The sequence below is a fragment of the Saccopteryx bilineata genome, chromosome 6, assembly GCF_036850765.1.
Source record: "Saccopteryx bilineata isolate mSacBil1 chromosome 6, mSacBil1_pri_phased_curated, whole genome shotgun sequence".
In the NCBI taxonomy this organism is placed as follows: domain Eukaryota; kingdom Metazoa; phylum Chordata; class Mammalia; order Chiroptera; family Emballonuridae; genus Saccopteryx; species Saccopteryx bilineata.
The window spans coordinates 120835754-120859173 of record NC_089495.1 but is presented as its reverse complement, the minus strand read 5'-3'; the positions used below and the strand labels follow the sequence as shown (position 1 = coordinate 120859173).

The 23420-nt window shown below is 48.7% G+C and overlaps 1 protein-coding gene across 1 annotated transcript; it reads left to right on the top strand.

The window, feature by feature from the left end:
* The first annotated feature begins 1471 nt into the window (after positions 1–1471).
* On the top strand, positions 1472–23198 carry HDHD5 (haloacid dehalogenase like hydrolase domain containing 5). Its single transcript, XM_066236259.1, has 8 exons — positions 1472–1633; positions 10842–11045; positions 12321–12433; positions 13976–14069; positions 15285–15318; positions 17452–17626; positions 19846–20034; positions 22371–23198. The coding sequence occupies exons 1-8, from the start codon at positions 1493–1495 to the stop codon at positions 22702–22704; spliced, it is 1284 nt and encodes a 427-aa protein (XP_066092356.1). The 5' UTR covers positions 1472–1492; the 3' UTR covers positions 22705–23198.
* The last annotated feature ends 222 nt before the right edge of the window (positions 23199–23420 follow it).

Below are 23420 nucleotides of genomic sequence, written 5' to 3'. Positions count from 1 at the left end.
CCATTTCCACCATCAACACTTCTAGCTATAAGTAAATAAGCCCTATGGATGTAAAGTACAGCATGACAACTATAGTTAATAGTAGATTGTGTATTTAAAAGCTGTTAAAAGAAGCCTGACCAGGTGGTGGCGCAGTGGATAGAGCGTCAGACTGGAATGCGGAGGACCCAGGCTGGAGACCCGAGGTTGCCAGCTTAAGCGCGGGCTCATCTGGTTTGAGCAAGGCTCACCTCAAGAAAGGGGTTACTCGGTCTGCTGAAGGCCCAAGGTCAAGGCACATATGAGAGAGCAACCAATGAACAACTAAGGAGTCTCAATGAAAAACTGATGATTGATGCTTCTCATCTCTCTTCGTTCCTGTCTGTCTACCCCTATCTGTCTCTCCCTCTGTCACTGAAAAAATAAATTAATTAATTTAAAAAAATTCTAAAAAAAAAAAAAAAGCTGTTAAAAGAAGAGATCTAAAAAAAAAATTCTTGGCCTCAAAGCTGAGGACCAAAGGGTATTATTGCTAACCCCTGAGTTAGCAGCGTCCCTGTCCATCCCTGATGCCCACCTTTCTTCTTCTCCCTAATGTTAGATACATTGTAGGCTCACCTATTCTTAGTAATAACTACCATATCCCAGGACAAATCAAATGGTCTTGCCCTGGCTGGGTGGCTCAGTGAATAGAATGTCATCCTGGCTCACCGAGGTTGCAGGTTTGATCCTAGGTTAGGGCATGTAAGAGAAGCAATCAATAAGTGCACAACTAAATGGAGCAACTAAGTGGAATGAGTTGATGCTTCTCTCTCTCTCTCTCTCTCCCTCCCTCCCCTCTCTCAAATTAATGGAAACAAAAGATTTGATCAGTTCATTAAAAAAGGGGTGGGGTCCAGAGGCAACATCCTACACATTTCAAATGGTGGGAACACACAACTGTGCTTAATTAGTAATTCAATCCTCTTTTGGGACAGTTACTATTTCAGGACTTTGTATTACAATCGGGTCTCAACCACCATACAAAGTGTAAGTCTGGAGGGATTACTTCTTTCCCCAGGCAACAGCACAGAGCCCAGCAGAAAGTAGGATTATAGTAAATATTCACAAATACAAAAATGAAGAATTGATGTCTGGGGATTTGAACTTTAAAAGAAAGGTTTGCTCTCCCACCCCTTCCTGGCAATCAAAAGTTTAGTTACCTCCACATGCATCCCCTCCCTAAATGTTATCAAGGGTTGAGGGAGCTGGAACTTGAGGCTGAGCCCTACGATCCAGGAAGATAGCAGGCACAAAGGCCATGCCAACCATGCACGACAGCCTGTGACCCCAAATGTCTGCCTACCTTGAGCCTCTTAGCTGGCCCGCGTGCTGCCTGCCCCGCATACTGCCTATGTCCCCGACACACACGCGCGGGACTACAACTCCCAGGAGGACTCGGGCGGCGCGGACCGTTGATTGGCTGCACCGCGGCCGCGGGCGGACAGACGCAGAACGCTCTGGAGGCGGCCAGATGGCTGTTCTCGGCTCTCTGGCCTTGGTTCGTGGGGCAGCTGGGCTCTGGCGGCGGGCGGTGTGCGCGTCCGCGGGGCTCCGGACCCGCTGCCCCGGGAAAGGTTATGCGGTGGGCCCTACGCTAGGGAAGACCGCGCAGGTGAGCGGTCCGCTGGGTTCGTGGCGAGGCCGGGAGCGGCGGGAGGAAGGGAGGGCCGCCGGGGAGCGGCCGTGACTGGGCAGCTGCTGCCAGGACGCCCGGGGCGCTCATGTGCCCCTCACTGTCTCCCCGACGACGCGGGCGGCCCGGCGTGTCTCTAGCCGGGGGCACGGCCTTTCTGGCGGGGCGCCCGGAGATAGCCCCCGGCCTCTTGCCGCTCTCGACCCCCGCCACTCCCTGCGCTTTCTGCCCGTCGGTTTCGCAGGTCAGGGAATGGTGCGTGCGCCTCCCCTCTGGCTCCCACGATCACAGCCTTCTGTTTAATTCCCAGCTACATTTGAAAGAGGCTGGGACTCGTGACGGCCTCCCCTGCGTAGCCGTATGGGGAAAGGGACACCCCTTTGCGGTGGCCGCGGTGCCCTGCGGCCTGCGGGTGAGGAGCCGCTGAGGTCCCCTTGTTACAGCGAAATCTAATTACCTAGCTCTCTTGGGCTTGGAGGCCGGTGTAACCCCGGTAAAAAACTCCGAAGCTGCAGTTCGGAGTCAAGTTTTGTTGTTTTTTGTGACAAGCGGTCAGTGAGAGTCAGAGAGAGGGACAGACAAGACAGGAAGGGAGAGAGATGAGAAACATCAATTCTTTGTTGTGGCTCCTTAGTTCATTGATTTCTCGTATGTGCCTTGACCGTGGGCCTTCAGCAGACCGAGGGACCCCTTGGGCTCAAGCTGGTGAGCCTTGCTCAAACCAGATGAGCCCGCGCTCAAGCTGGTGACCTTGGAGTCCCAAACCTGGGTCCTCCACATCCCAGTCTGACACACTGTGCCACTGCCTGATCAGGCTAGAGTCAAGTTTTTAGAAACTTTTTTTTTTTTTTTTTTGTATTTTTCTGAAGTTGGAAATGGGGCGGTAGTCAGACAGACTCCCGCATGCGCCCTACCGGGATACACCCGGCATGCCGACCAGGGGGCGATGCTCTGCCCCTTTGGGGCGTTGCTCTGTTGCAACCAGAGCCATTTTAGCGCCTGAGGCAGAGGCCATAGAGCCATCCTCAGCGCCCGGGCCAACTTTGCTCCAATGGAACCTTGGCTGCGAGAGAAGAGAGAGACAGAGAGGAAGGAGAGGGGGAAGGGTGGAGAGTAGATGGGCACTTTTCCTGTGTGCCCTGGCTGGGAATCGAACCCGAGACTCCTGCACACCAGGCTGACGTTCTACCACTGAGCCAACTGGCCAGGGCAGCAACTTTTTTTTTTTCTTTCTGAAGCTGGAAACGGGGAGAGACAGTCAGACAGACTCCTGCATGCGTCCCACCAGGGGGCGATGCTCTGCCCCTCTGGGGTGTCGCTCTGCCGCGACCAGAGCCACTCTAGTGCCTGGGGCAGAGGCCAAGGAGCCATCCCCAGCGCCCAGGCCATCTTTGCTCCAATGGAGCCTTGGCTGTGGGAGGGGAAGAGAGAGACAGAGGAAGGAGGGGAAGGGGGTGGAGAAGCAAATGGGCACTTCTCCTATGTGCCCTGGCCGGAATCGAACCCAGGTCCCCCCGCACGCCAGGCCCACGCTCTACTGCTGAGCCAACCGGCCAGTGCTGCAGCCAACTTTTTTTAAAAAGGCCAAACACATGTGGTAGACCACCGTGGTGGGTTGCTAAGCCTGGTGGTCACGTCTGTCACCCTCACTTTCCCCTGTGCCACTTTGTCTTCTAAATCCATACTTTCTGTGAGTAATGTTGATAATATTACACATTTCTATAATGCTTTCACAATAACCCTTTGAGGTATTTTAAGTTAATTAATTATTTAAAAAAACAAAAACAGCCTGACCAGGCGGTGGTGCAGTAGATAGAGCATCGGACTGGGATACAGAGGACCCAGGTTCGAGATCCCGAGGCCACCAGCTTGAGCGCTGGCTCATCTGGTTTGAGCAAAATCCCACCAGCTTGAACCCAAGGTTGCTGGCTCCAGCAAGGGGTTACTCGGTCTGCTGAAGGCCCGCAGTCAAGGCACATATGAGAAAGCAATCAATGAACAACTAAAGTATTGCAACGCGCAATGAAAAACTAATGATTGATGCTTCTCATCTCTCTCCGTTCCAGTCTATCCTTCTCTCTGACTCACTCTCTGTCTCTGTAAAAAATAAAAAAATAAAGGATCTTTTAAAAAAACCCAAAAAACAAACAAACAAAACCCAACCAGACCAGGTAGTGGCACAGTGAATAGAGCATCAGACTGGGATGTGGAGGACCCAGGTTCAAAACCTGGAGGTCACAGGAAATGCTGAGGTCGCCGGTTCGAAACCCTGGGCTTGCCTGGTCAAGGCACATATGGGAGTTGATGCTTCCAGCTCCTCCGCCCCTTCTCTCTCTCTGTCCTCTCTCTCTCTCTCTGTCTCTCCCTCTCCTCTCTAAAATGAATAAATAAAAAATTTAAAAAAAACAAACCTGGAGGTCACTGGATTGAGCGAGAGGTGGCTGGCTTGAGAGTGGGATCATAGACCTGACTCCATGGTCGCTGCCTTGAGCCCAAGATTGCTGGCTTGAAGCTGGAGGTCACTGGTTTGAGCAAGAGGTCACTAGTTCTGCTGTAGCGCCTACCCTTCCCCATCAAGGCACATGAGAAGGCAGTCAATGAACAACTAGAGTGCTTCAGGGAAGAATTGATGCTTCTCATCTCTCCCTTCCTATCTGTCCCTCTTTATCTCTCTCTCACTGTCACAAAAAACAAGCAAACAAAAAATACCGTATTTTCCCATGTATATCATGCACCCTTTTTTGAAAAATTTGGGTTCTGAAAACTGGGTGCATATTATACAGTGGTTGTAGGTTTTTTTATTTGTATTTCATGCTTTTTCACACTTGTTAATGGTATGTTATGGTAGGTTATGTTTTGCCATGTTCTGCCCAGAAATGGCTCAGAAAAGATTTTCGTACAGTGCTGAATTCAAGTTAAAAGTGATCCAGCCCTGGCCGGTTGGCTCAGTGGTAGAGTGTTGTCGGCCTGGCATGCAGGAGTCCCAGGTTCAATTCCCGGCCAGGGCATACAGGAGAAGCACCCATCTGCTTCTTCACCCCTCCCCCTCTCCTTCCTCTCTGTCTCTCTCTTCCCCTCCTGCAGCCAAGGCTCCATTGGAGCAAAGTTGGCCTGGGTGCTGGGGATGGCTCTACAGCCTCTGCCTCAGGTACTAGAATGGCTCTGGTTGCAACAGAGCATCGCCCCCTGGTGTGCATGCCATGTAGCTCCAGGTTGGGCACATGTGGGAGTCTGTCTGACTGCCTCCCCGTTTCCAACTTCAGAAAAATACAAAAAAAAAAAAAAGTGATCCAGTTTGCAAAAGTGAATGGAAATCATGCTGCTGAACATAAGTTTGGTCCTCCTCCAACTGAGAAATCAATCCAAGACTGGCTACGGGAAAATGGCCTGATTTAGAGAGGGAACTGAAGATATGTATTGAAGAGCAAAGGGCAACTGGAATTTCTATGTGCACAAAGATGGTTCAGCATGAGGGAAGAATTGCTGATGAAAACAAAATTACTGATTTCAAAGGAAGACACAATTGTTGCTTCAGATTCATGAAACAGAATGGACTAAGCATGTGTACATGCACCAGATTTGCTCAAAAGATGCCTAAAAAAGCTATGAGCAGAAAGTCTTTGAATTTCATCGTTTTGTCATTCAATATTGGAAGACACATCAGTTTGAGTTGGGATGGATTGCAAATGTGGACAAAGTCCCCTTCAGTTTGATGTCCCAGGTAACAGAACTGTTGATAAGAAGGGGGTGAAGCCTGACCAGGCAGTGGTGCAGTGGATAGAGTGTTGGACTGGGATGCGAAGGACCCAGGTTCGAGACCTTGAGGTCGCCAGCTTGAGCGTGGGCTCATCTGGTTTGAGCGAGGCTCACCTGCTTGGACCCAAGGTCACTGGCTTGAGCAAGGTGTCACTCAGTCTGCTATAGCCCTACAGTCAAGGCACATATGAGAAAGCAATCAATGAACAACTAAGGTGTCACAACGAAAAACTGAGGATTGATGCTTCTAATCTTTCTCCGTTCCTGTCTGTCCCTATCTATCCCTCTCTCTGACTCTCTCTCTCTGTCTCTGTAAAAATAAGGGTGTGAAAATTGTAACTGTGAAAACAAGTGGACATGAAAAGAGTCATTATACAGTTCTAGCTTGTGCCGACGAAACCAAGCTGTCTCCTATGCTGATTTTTAAACACCAAACAATGCCAAAAGAAGACATTCATCAAGGAGAGATTGTCCATGTTCATGACAAGGGTTGGACGGATCAGGATGGGATGAAGATGTGGTTTGAGAAAGTTTGGAGAAGGAGATCAGGTGGGCTCTTACACAAACCTGCCCTATTTGTGCTTGATCAGTTCAGGGCACACATAACAAAAATACACAAAGAAGATTGCTGCAAAGCAAAAAATGAAACTTGCCATCATACTTGGAGGCTTGACATCCCAGCTCCAACCACTTGATGCATTAACAAACACTTCAAAGCTGTCACAAGAGACAAAAGGAACTAATGGATGAAGTGTTCTGGGGACAATTTGACACCAGCAGGAAGAGTGAAGAAACGAACTATAGGAGAAGTTTGTACCTGGGTGAAAAGATCCTGGGATAATATCAAGATTGAGATCGTTGTCAAGTTATTTAAGAAGTGTGGCATTTCAAATGTCATAGATGGAACTGAGGACGAGGCAATATATGAAGACAGTGATTCATCATCAGACACAGATGAGGACAAGCTAATGGATGGGAGTTTTGACAGTGATGAGGAGTTGTATGAATTTTATGATGAATATAACGAGTTCAATAACTTTATGTAATACTTTTTTTTTCTTCAAATTTTGGGCCTCAAAATTAAGGTGCTTCTTATACATCAGAAGTCATATACATGGGGAAATATGGTACATAGTACTTTGTCCCAGGTGCTATTCGAAGAACTTCACAAATATATAATTTATCCATATAACTTTCATAACAGCTCTGTGAGGTGTAGGTACTGTTATTGCCATTTTACAGCTGGAGGAACTGAGGCACAGAGAGGTTAAGTGACTTACTTGCCCAAGGGCACACCACTGGTGAGTGGCAGAAGCTGAAACCCAGGTCAGTTTGGTGCCAGACTTTTAGCTCTTAACAGCTATGCTATAATTATTACCATTTTGCATATGGAGCAGCTAAGTTTCAAGGAAGTGACTTGGCCAGTGTCACAAAGCTAAAAGTACCTAATCTGGAAGCACAGATTGATAATATGTCGATGAAGGGACTGTAAACTGTGATAACATAAGTATAAAGAATAACTGCTAATATTTATAATTGTATTGGTTCTAGTGTCTTACTGGGTTCTGAGATATATCTGAGTGACTTTTCTGATACAGTAGATAAAGGGAAGAAAGGGATGACGTATATGATAGAATGTAAGAGTACTAGTTTTTTTCTTTTTCCCTAGGTTTTTATTTATTGGTTGATTTTAGGGAGAGAGGATGGGGGTGAGAGAGAGAGGACAGAAACATCAATTTGTTGTTCCACCCCGCCCATACATTCATTGGTTGACTCCCTGCACGTATCCTGACAGGTGATCAAACTCACAGCTTTGGCATATCAGGACTACGCTCTAACGCCAGGGATCCCCAAACTTTTTACACGGGGCCAGTTCACTGTCCCTCAGACTGTTGGAGGGCCACCACATACAGTGCTGCTCTCACCACCAATGAAAGAGGTGCCCCTTCCGGAAGTGCAGTGGGGGGCCGGATAAATGGCCTCAGGGGGCCACATGCAGCCCGCGGGCCGTAGTTTGTATTTATCTGAAGTTGGAAACGGGGAGGCGGTCAGATAGACTTCTGCATGCGCCCCACCGGGATCCACCCGGCATGCCCACCAGGGGGCGATGCTCTGCCCATCTGGGGCATTGCTCTGTCGCAACCAGAGCCATTCTAGCGCCTGAGGCAGAGGCCATGGAGCCATCCTCAGCGCCTGGGCCACCTTTGCTCCAATGGAGCCTTGACTGCGGGAGGGGAAGAGAGAGAGAGGAAGGAAGAGGGGAGAGGGGTGCTTCTCCTGTGTGCCCTGGCTGGGAATCAAACCCGGGACTCCTACACACCAGGCTGACACTCTACCACTGAGCCAACCGGCCAGGGCCCACAGGCCGTAGTTTGGGGATGCCTGCTAACCAATTGAGCTATCCACCCAGGGCAGTATTAGCTTTTTTTTTTTTTTTTAAACTGTTTATTATTATTTTTTTATTTTTTTTATTTTTTGCATTTTTCTGAAGCTGAAAACAGGGAGAGACAGTCAGACAGACTCCCGCATGCGCCCGACCGGGATCCACCCGGCACGCCCACCATGGGGCTAAGCTCTGCCCACCAGGGGGCGATGCTCTGCCCATCCTGGGCATCGCCGTGTTGCGACCAGAGCCACTCTAGCGCCTGGGGCAGAGGCCAAGGAGCCATCCCCAGCGCCTGGGCCATCTTTGCTCCAATGGAGCCTTGGCTGCAGGAGGGGAAGAGAGAGACAGAGAGGAAGGCGCAGCAGAGGGGTGGAGAAGCAAATGGGCACTTCTCCTATGTGCCCTGGCCGGGAATCGAACCCGGGTCCTCCGCACGCTAGGCCGACGCTCTACCGCTGAGCCAACCGGCCAGGGCAGTATTAGCTTTTTAAAAAAATTATTTTTATTTATTTATTCATTTCAGAGAAGAGAGAGAGAGAGAAAGGGGGAGGAGCAAGAAGCATCAACTCCCATATGTGCCTTGACCAGGCAAGCCCAGGGTTTTGAACTGGCGACCTCAGCGTTCCAGGTCGACGCTTGATCCACTGCGCCACCACAGGTCAGGAGTATTAGCTTTTGAGTTGAATCCTGCCTGTACTGTTTACTGGCTGTTTGACCTAAGGGAAATTACTTACTTTCTGAGCTTTAGTTTCCTAATATATGTAATGGGGATCTTACTTACCAGGCAGTGTTTTTGCTAGAATGTGATAAATGTGGAGTACTTTGCACAGTGACTGGCATATAATAAGTTATCTCAAAAGTGGAAGTGATTGGAGGAGACAGTAAAATAGACTATAGTTGTAATGCTGTTGTTTAAAACATACCAAACTGGCCCTGGCCGGTTGTCTCAGTTGGTTAAGAGCATCATACGAAATGACAAGGTGACGGGGTTCGATCCCCAGCCAGGGCACACCTGTGAAGCAACCAAAGGATGAATGACTGAATGGAGCAACAAATGCTTCCCTTCCCCCTCCTCTCTCTCTCCCTTCGCTCTGTCTCTCTAAAAATCAGTAAAGTTAAACCCTGGCTGGATAGCTCAGTTGGAGCATCATCCTGGAGTGCAGAGGTTGCTGGTTTGATTCCCTGGTCAGAGCATGTAGAGGAGCAGTTTGGCGTACCTGTCTCTCTCTCTGGCTTTCTTAAAAATAAAAACAAAAACAAAAAACATACCAAACCAACTCGAGATAAGAAGTAAGATGAACATCAAAGTAGTTCCTTTATTTCAAATTAATCTTAAACCACACATTTTATCAGTGCCACAATATGAACTTTAATTAGAGAATATGGTCCAGTACCCAGGGCTAATTTTTAAAAAATCAATCAAGTGATACAGAAGAAAAATCAGAATATAGATAAGAGAAAAATAAAACAAAAGATTATTCCTTTATCCTTTTCACTAGGGATTTTCACTTTTTTCTTTCCTTTTTATTATAACTTCATTTAAAAAAATAGACTATTTTTTAGAGCAGTTTAGGTTTACAGGAAAGTTGAACAGAAAGTGTAGAGAAGTCCCTCTCTGTTTCCTTTGTTAGCAACAACGTCTTGCATTGTTAGTGTATACCTTCCCTCTCTGTGTTGCTGAGTGCCTGGAGCTGGATGTGCATTCACCTGAGAAGTGGAGTTGATTCATTGTATAGTTACAGTTGAGAGACCCTCAAGGATGTTGCTAAATTGTTCTGAAAACCCTCCTGTTCTGAGTAGCAGGGATTGAGGATTCTTATGTCTAAGAGAGCAAATCTTGTGACTGTTTAGAATATGGCCACTAAGACTACTGAAACTGAGCATGATTAAATTTTGCAGCCATAGGCACAGATGAACTATTTCATTTTATATATATATATATATATATATATATATATATATAAAATCTTCTTTCTTTTTTTTCTTTATTCATTTTTAGAGAGGAGAGAGAGAGAGGGAGAGAGAGAGAGACAGAGAGAGAAAGAAGGGGGGAGGAGCTGGAAGCATCAACTCCCATATGTGCCTTGACCAGGCAAGCCCAGGGTTTCGAACCTGCGACCTCAGCATTTCCAGGTCGATGTGTTATCCACTGCGCCACCACAGGTCAGGCTTATTTTATATTTTTAATGATGTAAGTTTTCAGAAATCCAAGAACAATAATACAGCATTTTGAATAGTGTCTTTTCTTTTTTTAAAAAAACTTTTTTTGTTTATTTTATTGATTTTAGAGAGAGGAAAAGAGAGAGAGGGAGAGATAGGAACACCAATCTGTTCCTGTGTGTGCCCTGACTGGGGGACAGACCTACAACCTCTGCACTTCGGGATGATGCTCTATCCAGCCAAGCGATCTGGCCAGGATCACACAGAAAGGACGGGAGAGAGGAGGGTGAAGGGAATCATTCGTGTTCCACTCAGTCATGCACTCTTTGGTTGCTTCCCATGTGTGCCCTGACTGGGGGTTGAACCTGCAACCTTGTCATTTCGGGACAACACTGACTGAGCTAATGGTCTGGGGCTAAGTCCTTCCTTTTAAGGGTCTCCTCCTTACTCCTCTTTGCTTTTTTGTTTTGTTTTGTTTTTAGTGAGATGGGGGGGGACAGAAACAGACTCCTGCATGCACCCTGACCGGGATCAACCTGGCACGCCCACTAGGGGGTGATGCCCTGCCCACCTGGGGTTGTTGTTCTGTTGCATCTGGAGCCATTTTTTAGCACCTGAGGCAGAGGCCATGGAGCCATTCTCAGAGCCTGGGCTAAACTCGCTCCAATTGAGCCATAGCTGCAGGAGCAGAGGAGAGAGAAAGAGAGAGAGAGAAGCGAGAGGGGGAGGGGTGGAGAAGCAGGTGGGTGCTTCTCCTGTGTGCCCTGACTGGGAATTGATCCTGGGACATCCACACACTGGGCTGATGCTCTACCACTGAATCAACTGGCCAGGACTCCCCTTTGCTTTTTGACTCAGGCAGTGGTGGCTCTCTTCTCTTTGCAGAGCTCGCCTACATTTGGGTTCCTGCTGGACATCGATGGAGTGCTGGTTCGGGGCCATAGAGTGATCCCTGCTGCTCTAGAAGCTTTTGGCAGGCTGGTAAACGCCCAGGGGCAGCTGAGGGTGCCTGTGGTCTTTGTCACGAATGCTGGGAACATCTTACAATGTGGCAAAGCCCAGGAACTGTCAGACCTGCTGGGCTTCAAGGTAAGGAGACAGCTGGAGACATGGAAGCCCAAGGACCTGGTTCCTAGTGGAACCCCCACTCCAGCTCCGACTGAGCCTTTCCCTCCCGGGGTGGGGTACAGTATTGATGAGTCTGAGGGCATGAACTTGGTTCAATATAAATCTTTCAACCCTGCTGGAAAATAACTTGAAGGTCAAGCTAGCCTCATGAGCACAGCCTCATCAACAGGGTCAGTTTTTAATGTATACATACATGTTGAGCACAGAAATCCTGCCCATGGACAGTTCAGCCTACTGTCTTTGTAGCCACTTCTTTTCTTCTGGGCATCATGGTTGTCTTGAATTGTCAGTTCTTACAAAGCAGGGAAGCATTTTCCCAAATCTCTGTACACAAGGTGGGGCTCTGCAGTAACAGCCCTTGTTTCTTATAAATAAGATGCACACAGGTGCATAAGCACTGTCTCCCAAAGCATCCGTTTGCACTCAGGCGCAGCGCTCCATGTACTCCATAGTGACACTCATTCTTTGAGGGCAGAGAGTAAACAAAGTGGCTGACTGATAAGGCAATCCTGCTTGGAGTGGGTGGAGGGCGAGTGGAGCATCAAGCTGGCTCCCTTCCGCGGTGTTTGGGGGACAGGCTGCATTGTTGTCATTAGTGGAAATGTTAGCAGGCTGTCTTCAGGAAAGTAGCGTGAGAACTGGAAGTCAGAGTTAGCAGCAGAGTTCTGTGACGGTGACCAGGAACTTGCACACAAACCGTGTGCGTTCCCAGGGGAGCTGAGCAGGACAGGGTGGCGACGGTATCGGAATCCGTGACCGGTGTAGGTCCCACTTGCTTGTTTTGTGTGGCAAGAGCCAATTAGAGCAATGGTTCTCATACCTGTTTGGGTGCTTTTTAGGAGGCAGGAAGGGGGGCTTTTCCCCCCTGCTTCTTTTTAATTTTAATTTTTAAAAACTTTTTTCCATTGATTTGAGACAGAGAGAGAGGAAGGTAGATGGGGGTGGGGAAAGGAGAGGGAGAGGGAGAAAAGCATCAACTCATTCCCAGTACTTGTTCCATTTAGTTGTGCACTCACTGATTGCTTCTTGTATGTGCCCTGACCGGGGATCGAACCCGTGACCTTGGTGCACTTGAAGGATGCTTTATCTGCTGAGCCACTTGACCAGTCCTCCCTCTCTCCCATTTCTTCTGGGCAGTTTTTCCTTCCTAGGTGAAAGGAGCTGCCATCTGTCTCCCATTACTGTCCCTCTGCTCCGTGTCTTCTCTTCTGTCCTGTCTGTTGGCTATCCCTGCAGGTGGAGCCAGACCAGGTTATCCTCTCACACAGTCCCATGAGGCTCTTCTCACAGTACCATGGGAAGCGGATGCTCGTGTCTGGGCAGGGACCCCTGGTGGAGAATGCCCGAGCGTATCCTTTTGGTGCTTCTTGTTCTGGCTGAAGAGGATGGGGGGGCCATCAAGGTGTGCTGGATGCAGGGTGTCAGGTCTTGGGTTGTGGTGGGCTCCTGAGGGAAGGGGACAACCCTCAGGTGTGGCCAGTCTTGGTGCCTGGTGGTTTCCAAAGCCAGCCTACTGCACCTTCTGGGAGCTGAACATGCAGATTCCCGGAGATTCCTGTGTGATTAAGTCTGAGATAAAAATTAGCAATCTGTGTTTAAAATAGCAAACCAGGTGATTCTGTGGTTAGGTTTGGGAGCCAGTACTCTGGGGCCGTTCCTCGTAGGCTCTGTCAGCCTCTCTGCAGGGGTAATTAAGTGTCTACAGTGGACTTATCCTCTGGGCCATGCACACATTCCAAAGGCAGAAGACATGTCCCTGACATCAAGTGGCTTATTTATTGCTTCTCCTGCAGACCCTGTCTGAATTGCCAGCTCCTGTGTGCTTCCTGTGCGCCAGCACTTCCTGTGCTGCGGGCTCCAGGGACAGGGCCCGTAAAAGCCCAGTGAGGGTGAGAGTTAATCGAAGGGCTCATACTTGAGGCAGGAGTCACACACCCGTACGTAATAAAGGAATACTTCAGATGGTGTGGGACTGAAGGCTTAAAAGAGACGGATAGGTTCTGGCTGTCACAGGTGTCAGGGGACAGGAATATCCTTGGAGCAGGAAGTAACTGTGGCTTCATGTAGGGCCATGGCTGTGCCACAGGAGAGGCTCCAGGTTTTCCATGCCGGGCATGGTAAGAAGGGATGGTGAGGATCCCAGAAGCAGAAGATTGGAGTGGGACAAGGTGGAAAATATGGACAGGAAGGGTGGTGCTGGGGGTGGGAAACCACAGAAGTAAATACAGGAAGTGAGCTAGTTTATCATGAGGGCACTGGGGAGTCCCCAGGTTTATTGCCGGTAAATGATCTGATAGAAGCATTGTTTTTGGAAAGCTCATTTTGAGAATGATCTGAAACTAGGTTCAGTTACAATTGCAAGTGGGGATTAAGGACAGGAAAATGGAAGCAGGTTTTGGATAGTCAAGTCCGGAGCTAGCTTACCTTTCCCCATGGCCTCCCCATTCTGGCGGAATACATTTCATCTTAAAGGTTCAGCTCAAGTCTCACTTCTCTAGGCTCTTTGCCCAGCTGCCCAGGCCACCGAGCAGTCTCCTTTTCTTAACTCCTTGGTACACAGAGGTGGCACTTCCCAGGGTGCTGGCTGTGATGGGCTTTGGGCAAGTGGGGAGCTCCTTGAGGACAAAAGTTCTTGTGCGTCTGTGCGTGGTGTTGCCTGGTGACTGGTGCTGTATTGCTGGGGAGGGCACAGCCCTGCTCTGCCTGTAGAGAGATGGCTTCCTGCTAGCACTTCCAGGATTGGTGTTGGCTTTCCGGGGCTCTGTGCTCATTGGATCACGCCTGTCTGGGGACTGGGTAGACTGGTTTGCTCAGGACTGGGTTGGTTCCTCTCCCTTTAAAGGCATCTTCCCCCAGAACTGTGTGGCTTTGTTTGCCTGACCTTGCTCCAGACTGGGCTTTGAGAACGTGGTCACTGTGGATGAGCTGCGGACGGCCTTCCCTGTGCTTGACATGGTGGACCTCCAGCGGCGGCCAAAGACCACGGTAATGGGACCAACACACGTGGGGCCTTGTGTTTAGTTATGTCCTCCTGTTCCTCCTGGGCTCCTCTTGTTGATCTTGCAACTCCACTTCCTTAGAACTGCAACCAGTCCAACCAGTTGGTGTTGTTTGTGACTGGCTGAGACCCTGCCAGAGCCCCAGAGTGTCTTTCAATTAGCAGCTTTGCCCTTCACCAGCTGGCTTCCCAGGATAGCTTGCAAGAATCAGCACCTTTGTTAAATTCTTCCCTGCTCTGCTCCGTCCTGGGGCAGTGTCCTTGGGAAGCAGCCTGCTTTTAAAGTAACAGACAGTTCAGTGTTTGGTGTGCTCCTTTTGGGTTCAGCTCGTATATGAACCACGAATTTGATTTTTCATCTCTTCTGGTCGGCGGTCACAGGGCCTCTCCTTGCTCTTCTACAGAGCAAGACTGGCCCTGTCCCTCTTTTCTGTGGCAACTCTCCCTCTATATCATGTAGCCTATGTTTTAAGTCAGACCACTATCTAAACAATATGCAATGTGTTATAAACACAGAAGTTTACTCTTAGTTACTTCTGTAGCTTTAGTCCTCCTTCCTTCAAGCTTTCCAATTAAGGAGAGCACTTTATTGCCTTGGAGAGCTTTGTCCTAGAACCATGCAGATTATGTGGAGAACCAGAATGTCAGGGTTGAAACAGAGCTCAGAACAGCACAGAGACTGAGCCTCGCATAGGGCAGGAGACTTCACTGCGGGTCACACAGCTGGCTGGTGGCACGGCGGGACTGTTATAGTCCGGTGAAGGGATGAAGCATTGGTCATGTGCACGCCCCCACCTCCTGATCCACCATCAACAGAAATGGTCCGTCACATCTCATGGCCTCCTTTTCCCCATAGTGCACCTTCCCCTTTAGATGCCTGACTGGACTCTTGCTGGGCTCATGCCTTGTCTCCTGTCCTTTCTGGAGGACAGCTGAGCGGTGTTTCCTCCTAGCTGACCTGTATGTGTGGAATCCCTCAACCTGTTCTGTGATTATCTAGTCATTCTTTCCTTGCCTTTCTTTGTGATTCTTCTCCCTCTGTCCTATCTTGCCTCTCCTTAGTATGGGCTGACCATGGGGTGGTCTTCGCTCCTGTCTGGAATGAGGCTTTCCTCCCCCCCCCCCCCAGAAGCCAGTGCGTGATTGTCCAATGGTGGAAAGTAGCTGCAGCATTGATGAGCCTGTTTTTTGTCTCTTGGCAGCCCCTTCCACGGAATGACTTCCCTGCCATCGAAGGTAATGAGGTCCCCTCCTGTGCGGCGTGGCTCTGGGGGCTCTTCCTCCTTCCAAGCCCTCCAGCTGCTGTCGCTGGGAGCATTGAACACAAGGCCCTGGGTTCTGGCCTTGGATCTGCCATTTATTGCTCCTGAGATATTAGATGTTAACCTTTCCTTTCCCATATCGCTTGCCATATTACTCCAGGAAAAACATGAGCTTAGAAATCTTAGAGTAGAAAGGTCCCTGGTAATCCAGTCCCGTGTTCGTTAGCCTACCAAACCCAGATTTCTCCTGTGTAACAAAAATACTGTAGTGTCTCCTTACTAAAATGAAATGAAATTCATAATGTATGTTAAAAAATAACTAGTTTAGCCTGACCAGGCAGTGGCACAGTGGATAGAGAGTCAGACTGGGACGCAGAGGACCCAGGTTCAAAACCCTGAGGTCGCCATCTTGAGCGCGGGCTCATCTGGTTTGAGCAAGGCTCACCAGCTTGAGCCCAGGGTTGCTGGCTCGAGCAAGGGGTCACTTGCTCTGCTGTAGCCCCCTGGTCAAGGCACATATGAGAAAGCAATCAATGAGCAACTAAGGTACCGCAACAAAGAATTGATGCTTCTCTCTCCCTTCCTGTCTGTCTGTCCCTATCTGTCCCTCTCTCTGTCTTTCTCTGTCTTTGTCACACACACACAAAAAAAAAAACCCCAAAAAGCTAGTCTAATGTAATTATAATAGGGAGAAATAAAAGGAAAAGTTTTAGTAAGGTAATTTGTACTTCAATATGTAATAATTATCCAAAAAGACGTAATGAAGTAGTAGCAAAAAGATTGAACCAAGCAAAGGTTCAGCTTGGTTCAGCTGTAACCATGACTGTTACAGCTACAAATGCAGACTGTTATGTTTATAGGTGATTTATTGATGACTCAAAAATTAGTAGGCATGCCTGACCTGTGGTGGCACAGTGGATAAAGTGTCGACCTGGAAACACTGAGGTCACCGGTTCAAAACCCTGGGCTTGCCTGGTCAGGGCACATGTGGGAGTTGATGCTTCCTGCTCCTCCTTTCTGTCTGTCTGTCTCTCTCCTCTTTAAAATGAATAAATAAAAAATATTAAAAAAAAAAAAATTAGTAGGCAGTATTGTCATTGTTGATTTTGCAAAATGGAAAAACTCTTGGTGGAATTTTGAAAAAGTAATGTATAGCTGCCTTCCAATTTATGTGATTAGTTACATTTAAAAAAAAAATCAGTTTTCATTAAACTACCAAAAATACTTTGTGTTTATGTGTAGCACAGAATTAGGGCTTAGGCTCAATTAATTATAACCAGGTTGTCCACCGACATGAATACCAGATGGGAGACTGAGATGTTTATAGACATGGGCAGTTTCTGATTAAGTAGGGCTGTCCTGAGCATGTAGCATCCCGGTCCTTCCACAGTCCTCACCACAAGTGTCAGTCATTGTGATGAGTAAGATATGTCCTCCAGGTTCTAGAACCTGCCTGGGGGCAGTGGTTCAGTTCCCTGGACTCTAGCTGATCCCACAGCTTCCATTTGTTGAATACTCTGTGTGCAGCACAGGTTGAGCGCTTTTATAATTACATACATCTTGTTTTTATTCTCAGAACAACAGTAAGTGTTGTTACTGTGTAGTTGCTGAAGCTGAGGCTTGGAGAGGGTAACTAACTTGCCCACAATCAGAGGAAAGCTGGCACAGCCAGCCTTGGAGTTCAGGTCTCTGTCACTCCATATCCCTCTCCTGGCTGTTAGGTTTCTTGCCCCTGGGCCCCGAGAGGAGTGGCTGAAGCCGGTGAGCACTTGCTAAGCACCTGTAGGGGAGGAAGTAGGAGAACACCCATCAGCAGGAGGCAGCAGGCCTGAGACAACTGCACTTGTCTTGTTTCACCTCCTCCATGAAGTGTGGTAACACAATGACAGTGTGGCCCTAGGCTGTGCTCACCTTGGGTGAAGAAGTGTGTCCCTCTTTGCAGGCTGTGCAGGGAACCGTGCCCTTGCCAGGGTGAGTGTACTATGGGGGCAGCTTGTGCTTGGGTGGCTTCACTGGCCTCAGCAGGTCTTTGGGGGTCTCCCTGCTGCTGCCACAGAAGCACGCTCAGTGCCTGGCACCCTTACCCCTGTACCTTTGCTTTTTAAAGGGGTGCTCCTCCTTGGGGAGCCTGTGCGTTGGGAGACAAGTCTGCAGCTGATCATGGATGTCCTTCTCAGCAATGGGAACCCTGGGACTGGTCTGGTGATGGCCCCCTATCCCCATCTCCCTATACTGGCCAGTAACATGGATCTTCTCTGGATGGCTGAAGCCAAGATGCCCAGGTGAGGACACAGTCTCTGGCCTTGACCATGATGGCCCATTTCCAGCTGCTGCCTGAGCCGTCCTGATAGTTTCCCACTGTCATTTAATACTCTGGACCTTTAAGCCAGTACTGGGTGGGCCCTGTAGTTGCCATGGTACTTTGGCCTTCTGAGAGGGTTTCAAGGCACTTCACATCCTAATTATTAAATGAAATTGCAGCTGATTAAGCACTGAAGATGTATTGAGATGGTCTTTAACAAACAGCACTTGCCTTCCAGAATCTTACAGAACGTGTTCTTTTGACTAGACAGAGGAACCCAGATGATGGCTGCCTTCTGGGCATATTAATGCAGATTACTCAATGGCTCTTCCTTTCTTCCTTCTCCCTTCACCCTGTGCACTGATTCTTTCCCTTCCTGTTTCCTTTGGCTCTGGTATCTGTAGACTGGAGAACAGACCCAGTGGAGGAATGGCTTTCTCAGAGACACTTGTGGAGTGAGCCGGCTCATACACTCCCTGCGCACTGGTGTAGAGCTCACCTTTCCTGTCCTTTCCTGAGGTTAAGCACAGTACAGGCAACCCTTTTTCTGGCCTAGCAGGTGCCTTACTGGAAGGGCAGCTGGAGGCTGATGTGTACTGTTTGTCTGTTCTTATCTGCAAGGCCAAAATCTAGGGTTTTCTTCCCTGCCCCTGACTCGCAGGGAGCTGGGTGAGTGACCCATTAGGAGGGCAGCAGGGCCCAGCTCTGCCTTGGGTCACACCGCTCAGTAGCCTATGAGATATGGGGGTACAGTGTTCTCTCTCGTTACTTCTCAAGTAGTTTTCTGTAGCTTGAGGGTAGGCATTTTTTCTGAAGTACTCTTCCTAGAGTTAGGCTATGCTTACACTACGTGAAGGGGTTTGGTTATATAGGCTGTGAACTGAATTGTAAGGGGCAGATTTCAATTTATAAACCAGATTTGAGGTTAATCTTTCGTTCAATAATTTAAAAATTGGAAATAGAATTTATTACATAAATAAATGACAAATAAACCTCAGTATTGTGCAGTATCAGTTCAGATTTGGTTTGGCAGCAAGGGATGAAAGCCCAAAACAAAGTTTTCAGCAAGATAGGAATTTCTTTCTCGTGTAAAATAAGCCTGGAGTAGGCACTCCAGGTCTTGTGTGGAAGCTCCACCTGTCAGGAACACAGGCACCTCTGTCTTCCTGCTATGCAGTCCCTAGCCCTTTCCTGCATAGTCCAAAACAGCTGCCTAATTTCACCATTGTACCAGCATTCCAGGCAGCAGGAAGGAACAGGGGAGGGTATAGCACAGCATCACCTCATCAAAATTTTTTTTTTTGTATTTTTCCGAAGCTGGAAACAGGGAGGCAGTCAGACAGACTCCCGCATGTGCCCGACCGGGATCCACCCGGCACGCCCACCAGGGGGCGATGCTCTGCCCATCTGGGGCATTGCTCTGTTGCAACCAGGGCCATTCTAGCGCCTGAGGCAGCGGCCTTGGAGCCATCCTCGGCGCCTGAGCCAACTTTGCTCCAATGGAGCCTTGGCTGTGGGAGGGGAAGAGAGAGACAGAGAGGAAGGAGAGGGGGAGGAGTGGAGAAGCAGATGGGTGGTTCTCCTGTGTGCCCTGGCCGGGAATCGAACCCAGGACTCCTGCACGCCAGGCCGATGCTCTACCACTGAGCCAACCGGCCAGGGCCCACCTCATCAGTTTTAAGGGTACTTCCTAGAAATTTATCCCAGCACTTGTAATTTCACTGACTCTTTGGCTACAGCGCAGTCATGTGGCCAAGCACACTGCTGCAGAGGAGGAAGGGAATGCAGTTGTTATACCTGGTAGCACTGTGCTCTGTTGAAGATCGGCACTGAGGGAGAAGGGGAGCGTGGCTGCCAACAGTCTGCCACAGAGCTGAAGCAGAATTTAAACTTTCTGGAGTCCAAATGCTGGGCTACAATCCTAGCACTGCCACCTTGAGCAAGTTACTTAGTCTCTTTATGCCTCAGTTTTACAGCCGTCAGACGAGAACAGTGGTCTGATAGAGTTTTCTGAGAATGAAATGTGGTGTGTATCTCCAGTGCTTGAACAGTGCTCAATAAATAGTATTAGGTAATACATATCATTATTGTCAGAAATAATTGATTTTGGCCTGTCACCCCTGGGGCCCTGGAGTGAGAGGCTGTGCCTGCAGAGCCCAGGGACGGAGGACTGAGCTGCTGGGGGCTCTTCTCTGGCAGGTTTGGCCATGGCACCTTTCTGCTGTGCCTGGAAACTATCTACCACAAAGTGACGGGCAAAGAGCTGAGGTATGAGGGCCTGATGGGCAAACCCAGCATCCTTACTTACCAGTATGCGGAGGAACTGATGAGGCAGCAGGCTGAGAGGCGGGGCTGGACCGCCCCCATCCGGAAGCTCTATGCTGTCGGGTAAGCCCTACCTGCCTCTGTAGCCCTCCCCAACTTCCCCTTCCCTCGCTCCCTACCCTTGTCTTTTCTATTTTCTGCGTGTTTTTTATTACACACACACACATACATGCACACACAAACGCATATATGTACTGAAATTGGAATCACCCTTGGTAATTTTTAAAGTGCCTTTTAGAGCTCAGGCATTCCCCATGCTACCTGATTGCATAGTAATACTCTTTAAGTATATTTATATATGTAATTAATGTACATGCTGTATTATTATTTTTATTATTTTATTATTTTATTTTACAGAGTCAGAGAGAGGGACAGATAGGGACAGACAGACAGGAACGGAAAGAGATGAGAAGCATCAATCATTAGTTTTTTGTTGTGACTCCTTAGTTGTTCATTGATTGCTTTCTCATATGTGCCTTGACCGTGGGGCTATAGCAGACCGAGTAACCCCTTGCTCGAGCCAGCGACCTTGGGTCCAAGCTGGTGAACTTTGCTCAAACCAGATGAACCCATGCTCTAGCTGGCGACCTCAGGGTCTCTAACCTGGGTCCTCCACATCCCAGTTCGACGCTCTATCCATTGCGCCACTGCCTGGTCAGGCTGTACATGCTGTATTAATACTGCATATATATGACATGTATGTAATTAGTATGCTATAGTAACATTTGGCATAATACTACACCAAAAAGGCAGTTGAATTATCTGGACTGAACAATGTCAGCTTATTATGGTCACTTGTTGAATGGGCAGTGAAAAGGGAGAAATGAGAAAAAATGGCAAGAGGGCACATAAAAGAGATAGGAGGTGGGGACACCTGTAAGAGATGAGCTTTTGTTCATTTGTTCATTCATTCAGAGGTGGGAAGAAAGGGAATGGGAAAAGAAAAGGAGAATAGCATTTCCTTTGTGATTTTTAATTGTTGCTAACTTATGCTTTTTTTGAGAGAGAGAGGGAGGGGCAGATAAGAAGGGAGAGAGATGAGAAGCATCAATTCTTCATTGCAGCACTTCAGTTGTTCATTGATTGCTTTCTCATATGTGCCTTGTGCCTTGACCAGGGAGGAGGCTATAACCAGGCTGGTGACCCCTTGCTCAAGCCAGTGACCTTGGGTTCAAGACGGTAACCTAGGCTTCAAGATAACAACTTTGGCCTGACCAGGCGGTGGCGCAGTGGATGGAGCGTCAAACTGGGATGTGGAGGACCCAGGTTTGAGACCCCGAGGTCACCAGCAGCGTGGGCTCATCTGGCTTGAGCAAAGAGCTCACCAGCTTGGACCCAAGGTCGCTGACTCGAGCAAGGGGTTACTCGGTCTGCTGAAGGCCCGCGGTCAAGGCACATATGAGAAAGCAATCAACGAACAACTAAGGAGTCGCAACGAAAAACTGATGATTGATGCTCCTCATCTCTCTCCGTTCCTGTCTGTCTGTTCTTGTCTATTCCTCTCTCTGACTCTCTCTCTGTCTCTGTAAAAAAAAAAAAAAAAAAAAAAAAAAAGGTAACAACTTTGGGGTCCTGTCTATGGTCCCGTGCTCAAACCAGCGACCATGCACTCAGGCTGTCAACTTCAGGGTTTCAAACCTGGGTCCTCTGTATCTCATGCCAACACTCTCTCCATTGCACTACCACCTGGTCAGGCTAACTTATGCTTTTAAAAAAAATTATTGATTTTTAGAGAGAGTTGAGAAAGAAAGAGGGGTGGGGATGAGCAGGAAACATTACTCTTAGTTGCTTCCCACATGTGTCTTGACTGGATAAGCCCGGGGTTTTGAACCAGTGACTTCAGCATTCCAGGTCAAATGTTTTATCCACTGTGCCACCACAGGTCAGGCACTAGCTTATGTCTGTATACAGCATTATATTTCAAAAATTGAGAAGAGGTTTTAAAAACAGACAGTGCTAAATTTAGTTTAAAAGTGGAGGACTTGGGAGAGAACGTTTTCTCTTTCCTGAGGTTGGGCTAGTCTGGGATGGGCTTCCAGATGTCCTAGCAGGAGGCTCAGAAAGACTCCCTGTGGTCCTGGTCTCCTTAGCCTGCAAGCAGCATTGTGTGCAGGCGATGTTGCTGAGGAGGAATGCTTCCCCAAGGGGGCCCTCCAGCCATTTCCTCACCAGTGGTCTGAGCCCATGGCACAGGGCGCATGAAGCCAGGCCTGCCTGTTAGCTGTCGGCCGTGGAATTCTGGCCACTCCGGTAGCCACACACGTGACAGTAACAGGGCATTTATATGCTTGACCACTTTGATTTGTGTCTTATGCAAAATGTCCTCTGCTCTCTGTACCTCACAACACTGAACTTAGGTTTTCTCCTCTTTTCTTTTCCGGTATGGCTGCCCCTGCTAGTGACAACCCTATGTCTGATGTCTACGGTGCCAACCTGTTCCACCAGCACCTGCAGATGGAGAAGCACAAGGGGGCAGAGGAGCTGGGGCCTGGGGGTCTGTGGAAGGAGTGGCCCTCAGCAGCCCAGAGCTGCCTCTCCATCCTGGTGTGCACTGGCGTGTACAGTCCTCAGTCCCCAGGGGCCATAGAGCCTGTTGAGGGAGGAGGGAAGCCTCCCTTCCATGGACACCGGGACTTCAGCTTCAGCCCAGGGCTGATGGAGGCGTCCTACATTGTAAAAGATGTGTACGAGGCTGTGCAGTTGGTTTTCCACAAGGAGGGCTGGGTTTTATAGTGAGGACTGGGTGATCCAGGCTGGGCGAGGGGGGCGCCTGGAGCTGTAGGTGAGTTCCATTTGCTGGCTTCTCCCCACGTCAGGACCTGCTGCCCCACTGATGTGACACTGTTGGCTACTTAGAAGAAGACACTGGCTTTTTCTACCACTGGGCAGTAGCCACTGAATTGTACCTAGATAGCATTATGGGTAGAACTATCAGGATTTTCTGAGTCCAATTCCTGTCTGCCTCTTTTGGCAGTCTGACCTCAGGCCATCGCCTTTACCTCTGTGCCTCAATTCCCTCCTCATTTCAGTAGGGACTTCTGAAGGGGAGGGCAACATGGAAGAATGTGGAAATTTCTGCAGGAGCTTTGCGTGCAGTGAGAGCTCTGCTGTGCACTAGCAAGGCGTGTTGCTAACACTCAGATGGTACTTTTTACTGTATTTCAGCTCACTGCCTGAGCTTATTTTTTTTAATTAAAATAATCATAATAAATATCCATTATGCCGTCTCTTGTGAGGCTTTTTATGGAACATACAAACTATGTCTTGGGGAAGAATCCTGGAGGGTGAGTGGTGGTACTTTTTACCCACAGATCCCCCAGGAGGGCTTGGTGTCTCCTTTTCCACCTTTGTCCCCTCCCACCCTTGTCTGGGCCGTGGAGCAGTCTGTCTAAGAATGAGTTATGCCCAGGCTTTGGTGTATACTTAGCAATTTTCCTGATATGGGAAAG